We start from the raw sequence: 20,658 nt of genomic DNA on the forward strand, positions 1-20,658 counted from the left end.
TTGTGTAGTTTATTTATTTAACGGCAAAGCCCCTGGGGGCTCGGGGGCGAAGCCCCCAGAAGCTCCTGGATTCTAGAGAATTTGTAGGGTAAAAATGAAGTCTACCGAGTAGACATTTTAACATTTTCTCGATGAAACTATGATTAACGCCAACTTTGACAATTTAAAGGGGCGCGCGCCGGGTGCGCCCCCCTTCAATCCGCCACTGGTTTTAAAGTAAAACCCGTATTGAATAAAGAGATCGAAGGATTCAAATTAACACAATTCTCATTAACTTCTGTCGCAGATTCCTAAAATTTTCCAGCTTAAAAACGGCAAGATTCGTGTTTTCTAACATAAAAGCCATGATTTTATAAAGTTATAACTATTCTTTTCCTTAAGGCTTGCGAAACATTTTATCTATTTTACATATGTTCCAAGTGTTTAAATGCATCAGTAGTTATCATATATACTTTGACCTTTGGAAAGAACGATTATAGGCATTTATGCCCATTGTTCGATCTAATTCGTGTTTAATGAATAAAATAATTTTAAATCGAAACGTTTGACTGCTGATCAGTGCACAGCTCCCCAACCGTCACAGCATTGTTTACATTATTTGAGGTGTCCTTTCGAAGTGTTTTCCTTGGTAATTATCAATGAAATGAAACCTCGTAATTCAAGGAAATATTTTCACTTTTTTATTTTTCTGTAATTGTATATATATATTGCGAAAACAAAATAGAAAAGTCGTTAAAAGTATTTCAAATCTTTGCCATGATGTATTCATAATTATTCTTCACTTCCGAGTTAGACAAGAATATCTTTCAACTGTCCCTTTATCAAATAAAACCGCTTGAAACAAGTTTAGAGATAATAAAACCTAGATAAGGCTATTCAACCGATTTTCAATCTTGATTTTTAATTAAGAAAAACAAATCAATATTCTCCATTTTTCATTCATTGATAATCTCTTCACTGTTACTATGAATCTCGCAGGGGACATAAAACAAACAATCAACCATTGTTATTACGTCATTTTTAAGAAAAAAGTGCTTTTTTGGACATTAAAAAAATTATATAGTGTAATTGTATGTCAACAAGTTGTTTTTTTTTTCCATTTTCAACATATGGTACCTGGCATTTAACCCAGTAAAAAAATGTTCAAAGACAATTATTGGACAGAAGTTTACTTTAAAGGGGAAAATATATGCAATTGAGTGTTCAATTAATTAATCTTGGTCAAACTTTTTCTTCCAAAAATTAAATATCTTTGCTTGAATAGGCACCTCTCTGACTAAAGAAGTGATATCTGTTTAGTTAAACAACTTTATGTTTGACCAAGCTACATAATTTTGTGAAAAGTGGGAAAATGCAACAGCTAAAAATAATTTTTGAAAAAAAAATCGGAAATACGAGTATATGAAGTTTTGTTACTGTAAAGTTTCCAGAAACATTTTCAAGAGTATTTTTTTTCATTTTACTCAATTAAAGATTTTCTAATTAGATTTCGATTGAAAGAAATATTGAAAAATAGCAATGTTACCCTTCTGTATGGGAGATAAGAAAATTTATTTGGTATACATTTTTAATATCCCCCCCCCCCACGGTTTGATAAAACGTTATCAAAAAGAATTTTCTTCCATTCAAAAACAAAAAAAAAAATCCTTCGTTTATGGTGCTTATCAACTACAGTCCAGTGCAAAAAGATTATATTTCAGTAAATAATCAATCATTAATATTCATCGAATTATCATCAATCCATTTTCCCAGTCTTTTGTATTTCTTGCATAAAAAGAAGACTTTCCCGTTGTTCCCAGAGTGAATGCCAAATTATTCTATCATATTCGGCAATTAGCATCGAAACTAAATTTCTTTGGTAAAAATAACACTGATAATTAATTATTTATTCTGCAAAACGTCTTTTCTTTTGTACAAAAGTTATCACATCACAGAATGTACAATATACGTGTATTTGAAAATTATGGTCCATGTGAAAAAGATGATAAAGATGATCAAAAATAAATAATGCCCTAGAAAGTTCTTCTAACGCATAACAGTGGGACAAATTTTCGCTCTTTATCCTTTTGTCATTTACAAAAGTTTACATTCATCATACTCACTATAATTATAATGCGACTTTAATAAATTTACTTCAGATGTGAACACATTAAAAAAAACGAGATCAATATGAACTATTTCCTGACGCTCTTAAAATATGAGTGCACACATTTACAAAGTACTTAGTGTTCATCATTTGGTCAATGCTTTAATAAAAAAACATAAAACACGCATACAATTTACAACAAAATCTTCCCAATAACTTCGCAAAAACAATAGCATTGCCGCGTTTTAAATCTCTCAAACATATGTATTTTATCTATGCAAACATTTAAAAAAATTCTCATCTCCCAAACATGTCTATGAAATAAGGAATGGGAAATCCTATACTTCTTCATAACTATATGATATCAATTCGTAGTTTGATTTCATATGGTGCATTCATAAAGCTCTGAGCTCATAAAAATCGAATTTAAATCACACTAACCAAAACAAATAATGATCTTCCTACAGTGTTAATTTTTATCTTTTGACATCAATGTATTGACATACATCAAATCCTGTGAAAAACAATTGAACACCCTGGGTGTTTCTGCTCAATATGTCTAGGAACTTCGGCGATGCTGAGAGGAATTATTTGTGGGCAGTATGGACACTTAAATATTCTACCTTCAATTGGCATGTTTTTATCACTAACCACAACATTAGGCGAAGCAAACCTTTGTCTCGGTAAATAGTGTCTCTGCTGTGTAATCCCCTTGGCAGTTTGCATCTGCTGAGTTAATGCTTGCACTCTGGGGCTTGACTGCATTCCTAAAAGCATTCTAGAATTTGGCGCACTACTTGGTCGTACTTGAAACTGGTTATAATTATTCAAATTCGGATCATTTTGAGGAGTGCCTGGTCTGATATTAAATATTTGGAAGGCATCCGGAGAAACATCCTCGGCTTCCAGATTTGGTTTGTGTACAAGCCTTGCAGGAGGTGAAGACATTTGGCGAGACAAATCGAGTACACTTCCTGCATTTCCTCGTGAAACAATAGCAACTGAGTACGGTGGTGGTTGAGTGGTTGGTGGAGATGATAATGTTGGGCGAACATTTGGAACTTTTAACACAGGACGACTGACAATAGGTGCGGAATCCCCTGCCGATGGCACTGGAGAACTCATTCTACTGGAATTAGGACTATGTAATCTTTGTAATCTATCTGTCATACCAAAGGATGTGCCTCGAACAGAAGGATCAGTCTGTGACGATAGCGGTTCTTGAGGAGAGTTTATGGATTTACCAAACTGTGTTTGTTGAAATCTGATAAGAGGAGGTGGTGCTCTCATCAATGGGGGAGGATCATTTACATTCCCAGAACCTTGCATTGAAGATCCAGGAAAGTCAGCATCACTTCTAGGAGTAAACGACCTTGTTGCATCCCTATGCACTGGTCTGGACTTACGCAGAGAAGACTTGCTCAGAAATTGGGGTGGCTGTTGAAGAAGAGGAGAAGCCATTGACTGTGGTGAAGGGAATGATGGGCGAACTTGCGAGACGATGGGGATTGCTGGCCTTAATAATGGATTTTGAGAGATCTGATTTGATAAACTACCACGTTCCTGGGTTACAGACGTAGTTATTCTTGAGACATTTGGACCTTGTAAAGAAACACTGGCGGCACCTGACTGAGACTTTGTTGAAGGTGTTACTTTTCCTTTTGTCAAACACTGTACCCTTGTGAAAAGATTCTCTTCGATTGCCACAGAGAGAGTTACATTTTCAGTGCTTTTTCCATGTACATCTCTTATATGTTGAAACACCACCTGTTCATCTTTATGTCTAAAACGCTTGCATTCAGGACAGGCATTAACAAAAAATTCATTATGTTGTTTTTCAAGATGTGAATAGATGAAATCCAAAGATGGCATGTGTCCATTGCATTTCAAGCACTTATAAATATCTTTTTCCATAACTACTTTATCCGTTGAGGAATGACTGTCTCCTAATGCAACTTGGATAGTTCGAAGATGTTGTTTGGCAGCACTAGATAAAGCTACTGGTGGGCTTTTCTGTTGCATATTTTGATGATGATACTGTTTGATATGACGGTGTATGTCTGGTTCTGTTGCTCCTTCATACTGCCTGCAGTATGGGCACAAGAATAATTTCTCTATGTCTCTATGACTAAGCCTCAAATGTTCCACCATTGTTGCTAGAACTGGTGCATGCACGTTACATTTTTCACACTTGTATGTTGTGCACGTTTTTCCATCATTCTTTTTCTTTGGTGCAAGTGGATATGATGAAGGTGGTACCTTTCTTTGAGGTACACCTACAATTGCACTAGGAACTGCCCTAGGAGGAATGGTGGATGAATACAAATTAGGGTACTGTCTTGGTGAAGTAAGTGCTGATACTATACTCACATTGCTTTGAGAAAGACTCTGATGATCTTGATTATGAACCTGTGAATACGGAACATTACCAAAAGCACTTTGTGACTGAGGTAAAGATGAAGGTGTGTCTGACCAATCTATGTCCGCCTGATCTCTTAAACTTACTACATCCACTATCTTCAAACCCATATCATTGGATTCTTCTTGGCTGGTATCATCACTTTAAAAGATAAAAGTTTTTAAATAGAAATATTTATTCTATTTATTCATACTACCGTAAAAGTGGAATTTTTAGCGAGACGCAAATTTAGCTATTTGTCCTTAAAAATCAGTATTTAATTTCTGCGAGAAGTAATTTTAGCAATTTTATGGCGATTAGAAAGATAATGTTACCTCTAATGTGCAATAAATTGTAAGCGATATTTAAATTTAGCGACCTCAACACCCTCACTAAAAATGCCAAAACTGAATCCTCGCTAAAATTTTTGCTTATAGGGTAATAAATAACAATAAATCAATATCATTTTCCCTTCTTTCATTCAGGATTGTCAAAAACGGTCAAATCGAAGAAAAGAAAAAAAGGGGTGACTTACCGGTATTTCTTTTCTCCTGTCTGCACATTTTCAATTACAGTCTCATCTGCCGTGTTTTTATTTCCATATTCTTTTGCAAGAGCTTCAATACCGTCCTCCACAGGTTCTGTTTCAGTTATTCTAATTAGCGTTTCTTCACTTCCCTTAGCAGTTGATTCAGGTTCCTTGTGCATATCGTCATGTTCCACCGTCGTGCTATCTGCTTCCGCTGAAGTTTTCTCGTGCCACCGTGATTTACTTGATCTTGGGGAGCTTTCTGCACTTGCTTTCTCTCGGGGAAACATATCGGAAAATTTTTCAAAAATGTTTCCTTTATCATTAGTGCTTACAGAATGACTGTGCACAACACCCTTGCTAGAATCATAAAAATCAGGCGAAGATTTGTACATAATAGGTTCATTTGGATGTTCCGTCTTAAAATGATCGGCAATGCCATCCTTATTCCCAAAAAATTGTTTATCACATAATGAACAGGTAAACTGAATATCAGGACGATGGTTATCGTTGATGTGATCAAGAATATCTTGCTGTAAGGAAGAGGAGAAGTCGCAATAGCTACAACAATAACATCCCTTTCCCTGTCTATTTCCAGGGAGCACAACTTTAATTATCACAGCCTCTGGAGACTGTTCTACTTGTGGAATAATTTGCTGGGGAGAAGATGATGGTGCTGAAGATGGAGATTTAAGAACTTTGTAGTACTGTTTAACATCACACTTTTCCGATGGCTCTATCAGTACTTCCTCATTCGGATGTTCTTTTCCAGAATGTGCATATGCCATACTACTGTTCTTGAATATTTTACTGCATCTCATGCATGTCATTTTGGTGTTCTTCAAATGAACATAAACATGTGTTTCTACATTTTTGCGAATTGATTGAAACCCGCATTGATTATATACACACTCGCACATATCAGAATCACTCTCTTCATCGTGTCGGGGACTCGGCACATGAGGATGTGGAGAATCACCCTTTACCACTTCCTGACTTAGCAACTTTATACCTTCTTGCATAAGATTGGATCTATTTTCTGTGAAATTGATTTTCTTTTTAGGACTCATGCTTTTTCTCGCTTTTCTTTTTGCTGGTCTCCCTGGTTTAAGCTTCTTCCTTGGTTCAAGAATCAAGTTCTGCTTAATTTTCAGTCTAAGTGGTGGAACAACAGAATCAGACTGGTTTGCACGTTCGTCCTCAGGATATCGAACTATTTCTGCAGTCAGTTTTCTATTGAAGTGATATCCAGTTGCCTGTTTACGAGCTGATGGTCTTCGTTTTTTCTTTGCTTCAGGTTGCATCTCAGAAAGCAAAGTTTCTTTCACTTCCTCTATCTTTCCTTCTTCTTTCTGAATTGTCATTTCCTTGTTTTGCTGTTCTGATTCATTTCCTTCTTGTGTTTTCTCATATATTGGATCCTCCGAGTCCATGTCTGACTTTTCTGTAACATTAAGATACTTCATGAAGTCGATAAGAATAACATGACATGGTTTACATAGTTCTTCTAGCATCATGCTTTTTTCCTGTCTGTCTGTGTCAAGAGAGCGTGGTTGTTCTTCTACAGACGCAGCAACAACATTAGCTGGGGACGGAACTTTTTCAAAAATATCAGAAACATCCTTCTGATTAGTGTTCACATGTACTTGTTCAAAATTGTTTTCCAATTTCTGTTGTTTTGTTTTCAACCTTCTTTGTTTTTCCTCTCTCTTAAAGGCTTTCTGGGATTGTTCTAATAAGTATTCTCTCTCCTCTTTACTCTGTCTCATTGCAATAATTTCAAGAGGTGACCGTGACGCTTTCTGTCGAAGCTGGAATACTCTTTGTGTTGGAGAAATGTTTTTCCCAGCTTTCTTCTTTGATGAATGATCTCCATGTTCTGGGCTTCCTTCCTCTGTCACCTTTAGGTGATCATCCTTGAGAGTGGTGAAGTTTCCACTGTGATTAAGACTTAGCTCTGAAGAACTCGAATTTTCATCTTTATCAACATTTATCTCTAGTTTCTCTGTCAGCTGATCGTTTATAGAAATATCTAATTTAGCATCATCGGAGACATCAGTCACTTCTGATTGCATACAAGAATTGACGGAAATTTCTTCATCGGTGGTCTTCTTCTGTATATTTCTAAAATAAAGTCCTGGAATTTCAGAATCGCTCGGTATGTAATCTGGTTTCTGATCTGCATCTTTTGAAAAAGTTTCTGTACTACTTTCCTCTGCCGGAACTTGTCCGACTGAGGCGGAGTTTGCCTCTTCAATTCGGTTTGGAATTGAAAAATTGTCCGTATCTTCTCGTATGACATTTTGCAATGCTGCATTTGCATTAACCACAATATCAATACTAGTTAATGTTTTGCCTATGTTATCTTTATTCTGATGTTCTTGGAGAATTATTTCATCTTCGTTCTCAGTTTTCTCTTCTGATGCTATCTTTTCTTCATGCATTTCGTTATTTTCTGTTGAAAATGCTGTAGACTCTTCGGATTCATCCATCGACATTTCTTCTGCAGAATCTATTCTCTTTTCAGAAAGAAAATTACCTTCTTTACTTTCTTCCTCGTCGGTTTTCCCGATCTCACTACTGCCTGTCTCATCAAAGTTTGTAATCAAAGTCGTCTCGTCTTTTAATTTAGTAGTACTATCCAGAGCAGCATCTGACTTTTCGATATTCTCCTCAATTATTTCATTCATTTCCATATTTTCTTGGCATACATTATCTCCTGTGGATTCCACCTCTATAGCCTTGCCATTAACGGACTGTTTTTTACTTTCGTCTTCTGCAACAAATATAGTTGAAGAATCGGGTTTTATAGTACTTCTGATATCAATGTCTTTTTCGTCAATGATATCTGATCTTTCAGTACAGTCCTGTTGCTTCTCGTATATTCTCGTCGTCGTTTCTTCTAAAAACTGTTTTTCAGTTTCAAGAGTTTTCTTTGAATTTGAACTATACGCTGTTGATTCATTTGGAGACGGAGCATCCTTAAAATTTTCAACATAAGCATCACTTTCAAAGTCTTCCTCTTTCGTGTTTGAATTTATTTCATTTTCTCTAGCACCTGCAATGCCTTCATTTTCTTTTGTTCGTTGGCTGTTCAGACATTCATCATTGATAATTTCAATTGCAACCTTTTCAGTTCCAGTTGTTGCATTTTCGTCAGTACATGCAGCTTCACATTCCACTTTCGTCAGTTGTGGTTCTGGTGGGCCCAGATTTTGCTCAAGCACTTCTCTTGAGCTGTTTTCTTCTGTTATTAGATTTGCATCTAGTGTTGGGGGAGTTGCCCGATTCTGTTCATTCTTACTTTCTTCTTTTTCAGATTCTATGTACTGGGAAACTTTATCTACACATAATCGTTCACCTTGTCTGTCTATCATTTCTTCATTTTCTTCTGGCTTCAAATTGATTGTGTCAACATTTTCATGTTCGCCTGTTTCCTCAGCTTCTTTAGATAATATTTCATCTGTAGAAGTGCTGAGTCGACTTATCTCGTCTTCATTGGATTGAGCTTGGGAGCAATCTTTATTCGCATCTACATTATTACCAAGCTCCTCTTCCATTTTCTCGGGATGAATTTTCATTTTCTGTATTTTTTCTGCTTTGCCATCTCTTCCAATTTCATTTCCTTCTTTTTCGTATGATGAAGTGATAGTACTACTTTTTTCTTGTAATTTTATCGCCTTTGAAGAAATATTTTCGTGTTTTTTACTTTGTCTCTCCTTGTTTCCAATTTCTGCATTCTCAGTACAGGTTTCTGTATATAATTTCATCTTACAATGAGGCTTTTCTGTAGCAGTGTCATAAACTTGTTTCAAAGGAGAGTTACCTTTAAGTTTAACGCCACCTGGTCCAATAATTTTCAGAGTGCCAAATGTAAAGACACTTCGACTGCTCGTATACTGTTCAGTGCTCTCTTCCATTGAAATTTCTATGAGAGGAGAGCTGTTTTTATCTGCATTTTCTGCTTTTTTCTGAGGATGTTCCTGCTTAATTTTTGATAATTTCGGAATTGTGCTATCGTGAAATATCTGTTTTCTCGACGGTTGCGGCATTTCCTCAGGTTCAAAATTTTTATTTTGATATTTTTCAGATAGTTTCTTCGGTGGTCTCCCTCGCCTTTTAACTTTTGTTACTGATTTTTCAGGTTCTGATGATTTATTTTCTCTACTGTCATTTGATTCATCGATGGTCATCTTTGGCTTTGCTTGTGAAATTAATTTTTCTGATGAAACTACTTGAGAAGAGTCAATTCTTCTGTTATCCGCATTTTCTTGTGGCTTTGGCACATTAAATTTCTCATCATTCGTCTGAGCTTTCTGTCTGTTCTCATCCCTATCTATGGAAGATTCACGACTGACATCATCCAACTCTTCTTTGCGTATTTTTCTTTTTAACGAAACTTCATCAAGGAGTTCAAAATCACTACTCAATGTTCGCTTTCTTTTAAATTTTGAAGCTGCAACAGATGAAAGTGTAACTTTTTTCCTACGAGTCATTAAACTATCTTGACTACGGAGCAATTTCCTTGGTCCCAGTCGTATTCCCTGATACGTCTTTCGAATCTTGGTTTTCTGTCTTGAAGATGAACCACTAATATTTGAATCGATACTTTCTATGTCTGAATCAACTCTTGATACAGACTGCTCTCTGGATTCACTTTCTCCCATACCTTCTTTCTTTATTTCTATGTTTTCTATTGTCTCCAATTTGTTTTTCCGCGGGCGTCCTCGTTTCACAGCAACAACCTTCTCCAAATTTCGAAGTGCTTCAGACTTGTTGCTGGGTTTCCTTAAATTCACTTCTACTTTGTTGGAGGTTAGTTTTAGTTTACTAGCTTTAACCTTTTCTTGAATCATTTTATGAATACTCTTTGGACGGCCACGCTTTTTAATAGGAGCAGGTTGAGGGAGTAGATTCTCCTGAATGGATTTTTCAGCAGTTTTAACATTCTCAGAAGGATGTTTTATTGTGACAATACGTTCAGTTGCTCCAGGTGTAGATGATTCCGAGTCTAGTCTTCTGATGCTGATTATCAAATTATCAGTTTGTAAAGCATCTTCGTCCTCATCATTTTTTTCTAATTTGGATTCTGTTTCTTGAACATTCTCAAGCTTTTTCTTTTTTCTGCCTGGTTTCTTTTTTACAAACTGGCGATTCTCAGAAGTATTTTCACCAACTGAGTCTGTATTTTCCATTTTTAGTGGGTGACTTTGAAGACGTTTTAACTTTTTCTCTGTCTTGGATTTTGTAATACGTTTACTAATACCTTGAGCATACTTAACTCCTTTCTTACTGAATTTCCATTTCACCGGGGCCCCTGATTCGTCTTTGCTGATCTTTTCAAGGTAGTTGACAATTTTCCTGTGGCCTACGGAGGTCTTTGCTTTGCTTCTGGTTATCAGCTTATCTTGAGTGTTTGACAACTCCTGAAAACAGAAAAAGAAGTCAGGCATCTTTATTTTACACTGATATGTCAAGAAAATAATAGTATATGTTTGAAAGAGTAATCTTTTTTCACAAAAATTCCTGTTATAGTGGCAACTCTATTAAACAAAATCGCATGGACATTCTATTCATATGACCGAATATCCGGATGAAGAAAGATTATTTAAAAATTAATTTAGTAACAGGTAATAGATAAATAATTTTAAGTTGTTTTTCATAGACACTTTCAATAGATGATATCAAGAGAAAATGAGCATGGATATATCGTATACATTGCATATATTCCTCATTATATATTATAACCGTCACGGTAGCTCAGTCGGTAGAGCGCTCGCTCCTTGATCGGAAGGCCGTGTGTTCGAATCATGGTCGCGACTGACCTAAGTCGATAAAAACTAGGTAGCAACTGTTCTTTTGCCAAGCACTCGGCACTTTGAAGGGAAAGTCGCGGTCCTTCGGATTAGACTTTAAAAACCAAGGCCCCGTGTCACGGTAGGCGTTGGCACAATAAAGAACCCTCACTGCTCCATGGCCCTGAGTGCCGTGTAAAGGTCTAAATTTGAAGCTCTTCACCGGTATATAGTGACGTCTCTCTATGAGTGAAAAATTCTCGAATGGGACGTAAAATAATATACGATCAAACAACCATTATATAATATAGTCTTAAACGCTTCCTATTTTATTTCTAGGTAAATGCACGGAACAAATGGCATAATAATTCCGTGGATAAGAAATAATTTCTGTATGTTTTCCAAAAACTGTCAGCGATCTTAAATTGTGTCACATTAATTTCTGTACATAAAGAATCAAATAAACATATTCTTTCAGAATTTTTTTGAAAAAATTTTCAACTATCATGCCAAAAGCGGTTCACAAATGTAATATATTCAACATACAAGCGAAAGTTAAACTTGCCTCTTTGCAAGTTATCATGACAGCAGTCAAAAGGTATCTTTAAATCATGATCAATTTCATTTTAAATGCTATATGCAGACATTCCACTGATAGCGAAACACCATTGATGCTTCCATTTCCTGTCTATTGTTTTTTTTTAAATGGATCATTTTCAACTCTAAAAAAATTTGCAAACGTCGCATGGTATTGTCTATAATGATAAGGAAGTTTTATTCCATTTGTGTTTTAACCTAAATTCAACGTAACCAATGTTATCAGCTGATAAAGAATTTTATCCAACTTCCTGATTTTCTAGTTCTTGACAGAAAAAAAGGACTTAAAAGCAATTTCATGTTTTAATAATGACAGACTCTTACAAAAAACTATTCCGTTTCCGTTAGCATCTCGTATTTTCTGAGATTGTATTTGAAACACTTTTTTTTTAAATTTCACCCGCTTTGAAGTTTTTCTTTAATAAAATTCAATGTCAGAAATACAAAATCGTAATAAATGTATAATTCCTGGGAATTTATAGAGTACTTCAGAAAACCATGACCTACTTTATGGATTTATAAGGCATTTTATTTACATTATTAAACATTTAAAATGTTTCTCTTTTGATGAAAGCTTATCAAGCGATATTAGGTTTCAAAAAAAAAAAAAAAAAAAAAAAAAGAATAGAGGAACTGTGAGCATTCATGAGCTCACAAAATGATATCCGCCGCTCCTAGAAGAGTATAACAGCAAATTCCATTTTTGCTGTGAGACAGTTCAAGTATCTGTCCGATCAGAACTAAAAGGTGCACAGTGGGACTAAGTAAGAAATGTTCTGTTGAAATCTGATTAATATTTTTTTCAGTGGCATAGGATAAGTGGCAGATAAGAGATGGCTACACCCAATTTGATAAAGAATGGCTGTGTCCAGTTTTGCTAAGGAGACCCCTAATACAAAGTATCTGTCCAATCGGAGGTACAAAATGGTACTGTGTAAGATAGATTTTTTGAGGTTTCATTAAATTTTATTCCGTGGTCTAAGAGGAGTTGCGGATTTAAGGTGGGTAACAACACCCCCCCCCCCCCATGTTATAGCAACAATGACAGTATCAGTTTTGCTATGGAAGACCCTATATGTCTGTCCGATCGGAAAATAATACCGAATGCGCATAATGACACTACGTAATAAAGCTCTGTGAGAGTCTCTTTCATTCAGTGGTATAGGAGGAGATGCGGATAAAAGTACCCCTTTACCATTAGATTGGCATTTTTCATATTTAAGTAATCCCTGTCTAGTTTGTTGGGTACGCCAGGGCATCAACGACAGTTGGAACCGTGGGATAATACTATCCCGTGTTTCTAACTGTCTTTGATGTCCTTGGCATATAAATGTAAATATAACGAATCACTGTCTAATTTGTTGGGTTTGTCAGGGACATCAACGACAGTTGGAAATGTGGGATCATTGAAGCCCGTTATGCAAAATTTGTATCCTACTTTTCCAACTGTTGTATGTCCCTGACAAACCCAACAAATGAGACGTTGTGTCCTTATATTTACATTTATATGTGAAATAAAAATATTAAAATAGATCAAAAATGTTGTGTAATAAAAATGAAATACACGAAGCATAACATGTTAATTTCCATAGTCCCCGCCTAATAACGTCCTAGTCAAAATGACAGCCTGGGAGATTGACTTGATATTAGAAACATGATCTTTCACTTTAATTTTTTTTTTTAATTCAGTTGTAAATACGTTCAAAGAATTATCAAAGAGAAAACAGTTGGAAATGTAAATATTTTGCTAAGGCTAAAAATACATATATGCCCAATCGAAAAATAACAAAGGAGGTGCACAATAAAACTATATAAGAGAGTTTCTGTGAAAGTTTGATTAAATTTTATTCAGTGGTATAGGAGGAGTTGCAGATAGGAGATGGGTACCCAGACGTACGGAAGGACGGACACCTGTAACCCCACCCCCAACTACAGTATATACCCCCCACTTTTCAAGCTGGGGTATAATAACTAAAACAAAACAAAAAATTATATCGACAGAGAATTCTTACATGTTCCAAAACCTTGTATTCTTTTAACAAATATTGAATACACACACAGAGTTTGGCAGATATTTTTCTTTAACCTTTTTTTATGGGTGGGAAGGGGTTATTGTCATTATTCCTTTTATTACATATGTATCCAGATGTGTCTACATGTACACATGTTGTCGTCAAGGAATGAAAGGGCAATTAATTCATTCAACATAACAATTATAATGTATATTGTGTAATTATACTCGTGAAATACTTCTTAATCTGAGAGAGCATGTCATTTGAAAGAGCGGGATAATATTTTGAGAGCAACAGTGGGGAAAAAAATCACTGTAAAGAGTGTTTCTGACACAGAATTTTATCTACGAATTCAATGAATTTAAAAAAAAATTATTTTCATGCTGACAATATTTCACTGGGAAACAGATAGATCATGTGATAAGAAAAAGGCAGCTCACAGAAATACTATTAAACAAATTTCATTTTAGCGATTAACACTTATTCTTAATTTACAGTGTCTGAACTACATGTGATGAAATTCAACTTTAAGTTCATTAACTCTAAGTTCATTCAAGTAAGGTTGGTGATTAATTGATGAATTTGCTTATTTAAATTTAAAGTTCTTAATAGCAAATCCAAATGAAATGATGTAGTAATGCCCAGATGAAAAATTATACAAATGTTACAAGTATACAAGTGATACAAGTAGTGTATCATTGTGTTGTACAATAGAATTTAATAAAATATCTTAAAATTTGTTTAAGTACATGTTTGGCCTGCATAAAAAGATACCAAATTAAAACTACTGATTCACCTATTACTACAAAAATATTTGTATCAAAATATGTTTAATGTCCTATATATTCTTTCACAAGACAAAAACATATTGGGCATATTGTTTATGGTTTATATGCATATTTAAACTTACCAAAGTTTCAGTTTCTTTCAGAACAGCTAAATTGGGCACTTAAGTGATGATTATTCCTCAGTACAATGATGTGGAGCAATAGCATTAGAGTAAGGATTAAAAACAGTTTTAATGGGAACAAAAAAGTTTGTATAAAGATGTTGAAGGAATATGCAGGCAAGTATAAGCACTTGTGATACAGTATTGTATGGACTTTATTGTGTCTAGTGAGTTCTATAATTCAAAGATGGCAGTGTGCTGGTGAAATGAACAAATACTGGAACACTGCCAAAATGATATTCAGATCCAGGGACCCTCATTTTCCTATTCATTTTCCTATCAATACATAATAATACATGTGTAAAATGTATTTGCTTTATAGAAAAAAGAATATGAAAATTCATAACAATTAAGTTAAACATTATACAATACATGTATGTTTTTTGTGGTCATACGACAGAATCAGTATAGCAAAGTTTCATGATTTTTTTTATTTTCCAGTATTTTTCATTTCAGTCAATCTCATAAAAAGAATTAAATCCCTACATTCAATACAGCAAATCAACTGCATGTAATCACAAATTTCTACAGTGCAAAAATGTGAAAGTAACTTTTGATAGATACGTTATTCACTTTTCATTGTGTATGTGTGTGTGTGTGTGTACAGTGTTTTTGAGTACAATGTACCGGAATATTTGTCACAAGGTGGCATGACTGACTAAACATTTTCTACTGTTGAGCATTACAGGCCATATTACAAGTATCCTGCTCCTACTTCAGTACACTGCCCTAAAAGTCAGGCCTTTGTCTTGCTGTCAGTACAATTCACTGTTTTAAAATATTCAGTTTTCAATCAACAATTTAGCCATTAATCATCCATTCAATTATAAATAAATTGGGTAATTCATCCTTCTTCAAGTACTGATAAATGTATACTATTGTTTATAATAAAAGAATATATTAAAAACAATTCTAGAAATAAGTGCATTACTGATAGGCCGTACTATTTTTTGTGAGAAGCAAAATGACTGAAACTAATTCTCTCTGTCAAACACTATAACTTTGAAGTTTAATCCCTTTATTTACTTGATTATATTTATTTCATCAAAGGGTATATAACAAAGAACATTCAAAATGAACTTGAGTATTATTAAGCACTAATTTGAGAGCCCTTTTGAACAAGTACATAGAATGGATCAATTCATACAACATATATTTGTAATTATATGCATAAATTATTGCTATATTTTATTGTTGCATAAAATTAGAGGAGATGAACCTGTATATATATTTATATAAGTAGCTACAACAAATTAATTTTACTAAATGTGTCAGCATTAAGTCTCTAATAATTCCTTTGACAATTTTCTACATGTATTTTAAATTAACTCTTTTGGAATTTAGCAGTCTTTCTGTGCATGTTATACTTTTATATCCAATTCTTCTACACAGAAAGAAAGTTTTAAATTTGATAAATATTACATTTGCATTCTCCTCTATTTGTACAGTTTTTTTTAGAAACTAAACTGAGTAAAAGGAATATATACACATTGTCATTCACTTTATAAAAACTTCATTATTTGAAGCAAATTCAATGACCTGTAATTCATTTTATTTTACATGAACATTCACATATTATACTAAATTTGAGTAAGGATTTCATTTAGTTCATATGTTTAAGATGTGTTTTAGCTTACTTAACCTATCTCATTTAATCTACCTTACTTTCCTTTTGTGGATAATTATATCTATTGATGAAAAAAGTATATGGATTTCTTTTAAAATTACACTATACAATTTTAAATGCAAATGCAACTAGTACTACTACAGTTGTAATTATTTCAGCTATAACAGAGATTATAATAATTTTCTATACAACAAAATTAAAGCTGTTTAATGTTTATTAACTAAAAATATCATTACATTTTCAACAATTAAGTTCTATAACTTATTCATTGGGGAAAAAATGATATTTTTGAAAGTGATATTTTACTGTGAAAAACAAAAATCAAAAGTGCAGCAGAACTCTTGATCTTCCTTCCTTTCATGAAAGTGTTATTTGAAAAAATACTCCCTTGGCTATAACACAATAGCAAAGGGGTGTAAATTTCCCTCATATTTCACTAGCTTGAGAAACTGACTAGTGCATAACATGATATCAATAGTCAATTTACAAGTAAACAATCAAACTGAAACATTTTTAAATAATTCTAAAAAAAAAAAATGCAGTGATTTAAAGTATATTTATGTCACTTGTCAGCTTTTAAGAAAAGTTCGGTCAGAATCTCTAACTTCATAACTATTCATTATGATTCCATATTTATAACATATTTGAATTTATCAATGCAAATTATACAATATTCAATTTAAAAACTGCTCACAAAGTCATAAAGAAACACAATTCATGGGGACTATTTCTTGTGGTGGAAGGATATGTAGAAGAAAATTCTTCAAATCTACATATTTGCTACATTTATTATCTTGGAACTTTAGCCCCACATATTTTTATGCAGAGAATATTTTCCGTTATTATATGTTAGGAATATTAAATATAGATTTCAATGTATATTTTTTAGAACAAATTTTACACATTCACTCAACAGACTTTGCCAAGAAATGAAGATATATAGATAAAATTTACACAGTTTTTTGCCTGAAAATCACATATTTTGACCAATATTGCAAAATTTACATCACTGACCCCAACGTTTTCTTTCATTATTTTAAACAATACAATATTTCAAACCAATTAGCACTAAAGTGATAGAAAGTTTGATACAAGAATAAAATTATTGCTTATTTAAGATTTTTAATACCCTAAATATGATACATTTTTAGTGCAAAAAGGTCACACAATAATTTATGTGCATTAATTTGCATGATCTGTTCAATGTTACATATTATTCAAACTATTTTATGTAAAATAAGATTATATTTTTGCCACGATTACATCGGATTTATGATAAAGATTAAAGTGATTAACCTAAGAGTTACAATTTAAGTGCAAAAAGGTCAAGTTAATTGTTCTGTTGCTCAGTAAGATGCACACTGACCTCCCGTTTTCTTTGCGATTTTGAATCAATTCAAGCTATACGAGTACTTATCTAAAATATACTTTTTTTTTAAAAAATTCATAATATAACTAATTTCAGGAGTATGTGACATATCTTAAGTATTAGTGACTTAAAATACTTTAGTAAAGTAGTTCTTAAACTGTGTTTGGTGAACCAGCTATGAAAAAATCAAAAGTAACACTACTCACTTCTGAATTTAAAAAAAAAAAATTAAATGTTTTTCAAATATTTTTTTTTCTGCTGAATACTTCTGGTCCTATGCACCATTGGTTAGTGATAATTAACTAATTTGCCCCATAAACTTTTGGTCTGGGACCTCAGACTACTGTATTTTTAAACCCCTGTAGCAAGAGTACATCCTAACACAGACTTAAACTGCATGACCAAGTTTCTCCAAATACGCTCTATTTCCACTATGGAAGAGTTATACTTCTTAGTGCGCTCTTTTGTGAAAAAATCGGAAAATGTACAAATCTCGCGGCATTTCAGGGACAAACGTAACGTAAACATGTAAACAATATGTTGAATGTCAATGAACAAATCCTAAGAAAATGCAAATGAAATATTTTATTGTTGTGGACTTTATATACATCAAGAGTAGGAATGACAACGATATCTATTGTTGATCGTATGTATCTATTTATCGTATGATACATCTAAATACAATACACATGCCTCGGAAATGTCGTATTTTTTTATTAATGGATGATAAATTTAGGGTTCTCGCTCTCTTACATATGTCTTTAAATTCTTCTATTCTTTAACTGGAATGACAAATACATTTAACATTAAAAATTGGATTGAGATTGGCATGTTTTGTATTATCCACAACGCCATGCTGTCCCAGTCAGACGACCAAACGTGCCTCTAATTTTGAAGAGTTCACTAATGGAAATAGAACGTATTGTTGTTATTTTGTTAATATTTCAATCACAGAATTGTTTAGCTCTCTCACAACCTATCATAAATGATGTCACAACCTACAAATCTGTGCTACAAAAAGGCAAAAGGAAAATTAAGGAACGTGTAATAAACAGAAATTCAACATTTTATAGTTGCCTGGATATGGAATTAATTTCATTCGTGAGACAAGATTTTCTTTTTCACTATTGCTTTGCATTCATGAAAATATTTTTAAAAAATAAATCCTGTTCCACTTGTGAAATAAATTCCACATCCAACGACAAAACATTGATAATCCTCTATTTATTACATTTTCAAATATACTGCAATTTAACTGGGGAATAAAATTAATATTTTCCAAAGTTTACTCAAGACATATCATATATTCACACTGTGAAAATAGCACAAATGTTTTATTTTAAGTGAAAAAAAGGAAATGGATGTGCATATGTCAAATTTTAAGTATTATATAATGGCAAAAAATTTGATTCTCCAATATTTTCAAGTTAAAATTAGCATTTGTTTTCATTTTGGTTGACAAGCTTGAGAAGTAGAGTAAGTTGTTATATCAAAACTGATACTTAAACTTGAACATGTTGAAACAAATTGTTTCATTGTACAGGCTTATTTTTTTTTCAGCATCACTCTATTCACTTGGTAATTTTGTTTACAACCTAATGAAGGGAAAAGGAAAACCAAAGATATTAAATAATAAACAGAAAAATCAATGTTTTTCAGTTGCAAGATGTTCAATTTAATTCACCCATAATACATGCTTTTTTACCTTATATTTTCACTTATGCTAAATGCACTCATGAAAATATCCATAAAAAATCCTGTCTCACTTATGAAATTATAATTCCATTTCAACTATATAAGATTGAATATCCTCTTTTAATATTACATTTAAAGATAATTATTTCAAAACTGGACTTTCTATGAATAATGAGTTATAAAGATATACACTATAGAAACTGCAATAGCTATCATAATTTTAATCATATTTTTATGTATGTTGCACAAAAAGTAAAACATCATATTTAATACATTTGCATTTTAACGCATGCGTTTTTTAGTGCCACTTAATTATATTATTAATTTCTAATGAAAAATAAAATATAATTGCAAACAACACAAAACCAATTCACCTGGAGTCACCACTACACTTTATTGTACTATCGGTATGACTGTCAAGTGAACACGTGAACTTGTGTTCCTGTCTTTTCATGCATTTTCCTACAATAATTATGTTAATTTACGATCCCTTCTCATTTGTATGATAAATTAAGACTGACATAAATTTTTTTTCCATTGAGTTAAACTATCCAAAATTCAAACGATGTAGAAACCTACCCACATTGTTGCCCAGGCGCAATGCCAACTTGATTCTACTACAACTTTAAAACAAACTGTGTGGATGATATATGAAATTCTTATTGGTAAGTATTGACCATTTAATAAACAAAATAACATTTCGGACTGTACTTAGCAAACTTTAAGTTTGATAGTTTCATTAGTTGTCTGATTTTGTTTTTATTTTTATCTAAAGAAAATACGAGTTATTGCGCCTGGTACGTCGAACCCGACGCAAAGCCGAAGCATCACAACACACCCGCAAAAATAACAATAAATGGGGAAAAGTCTGCATATAGGGTAAATCATAAACAAACCTTATCTTCCATGGCTTCCTTTTGTATTATTGAGTCGTTCAATATAATTTACTGCAAACATTCCATGTAGGATATGAGAGTTTTTTTTCAAAGCATGACACTCGCTCACACTTTGCTAGGAATCAATGTAATGGCGGTCGCCTTCTGTCAAGCGAAGCGAGTCGGTGCGCGTGACGTCACTCTAATCTTTTGTACCTTACATTGCTTTCTAGATCAGAAATGGAACAATGAATGTGGTCTTTTTAAAACCAAGAGACAAAACGAGACAAACAAATTAAGGGGAAAAAATATAAATGCTAAATACAATAGACAGGGACTCGCTTTAACACAACATTGTTTGTAACCTTCCAGAATCAGTCTTACCTGAGGTTGAACACAGATCCCCTAATATATGTATATGCATGCAATCACAAAACACCATCTATCAGCTGGGTTCCCTCGTGCAAGTCTAGCGCGTACATTTAACTCTGTGCGAGCATTTTGGTCGCATGTCCTGATATAAATAAATTCTTGTGTTCGACATTCATGAGTGATAAAGTGTATTTGGCCTAACGTTCAACTCGACGCTCAACCATAATCTAACCTGTCGCTTCTAGTTTTGCCATATCAAAAAATAATCATACCTAAACCACATCTATCTCTTTTATCAAGTTTACCAAGGATGAAATGATGATTATAAAAGGTTTCGTTTGGTCGGATATTTAA

General features: G+C 33.4%; 2 protein-coding genes across 2 annotated transcripts in view; both read right to left on the reverse strand.

Annotated features, from left to right (window-relative positions):
* Positions 1-20,658, reverse strand: part of LOC133171812 (integrator complex subunit 2-like) — a 275,651-nt gene that overhangs the window by 82,920 nt on the left and 172,073 nt on the right. The gene's annotated exons all lie outside the window — the stretch shown is intronic.
* On the reverse strand, positions 1,872-20,118 carry LOC133172169 (microtubule-associated protein futsch-like). The gene is made up of 3 exons (XM_061307009.1): positions 19,954-20,118; positions 5,020-10,439; positions 1,872-4,646 (listed from the first exon to the last, which is right to left on the reverse strand). Exons 1-3 carry the CDS (start codon positions 19,963-19,965, stop codon positions 2,594-2,596), a joined length of 7,485 nt encoding a protein of 2,494 aa, XP_061162993.1. The 5' UTR covers positions 19,966-20,118; the 3' UTR covers positions 1,872-2,593.

The sequence above is a fragment of the Saccostrea echinata genome, unplaced genomic scaffold (assembly GCF_033153115.1).
Source record: "Saccostrea echinata isolate AGI-Se365-2 ecotype Australia unplaced genomic scaffold, CSIRO_AGI_Sech_v1 ptg000054l, whole genome shotgun sequence".
Classification (NCBI taxonomy): Eukaryota; Metazoa; Mollusca; class Bivalvia; order Ostreida; family Ostreidae; genus Saccostrea; species Saccostrea echinata.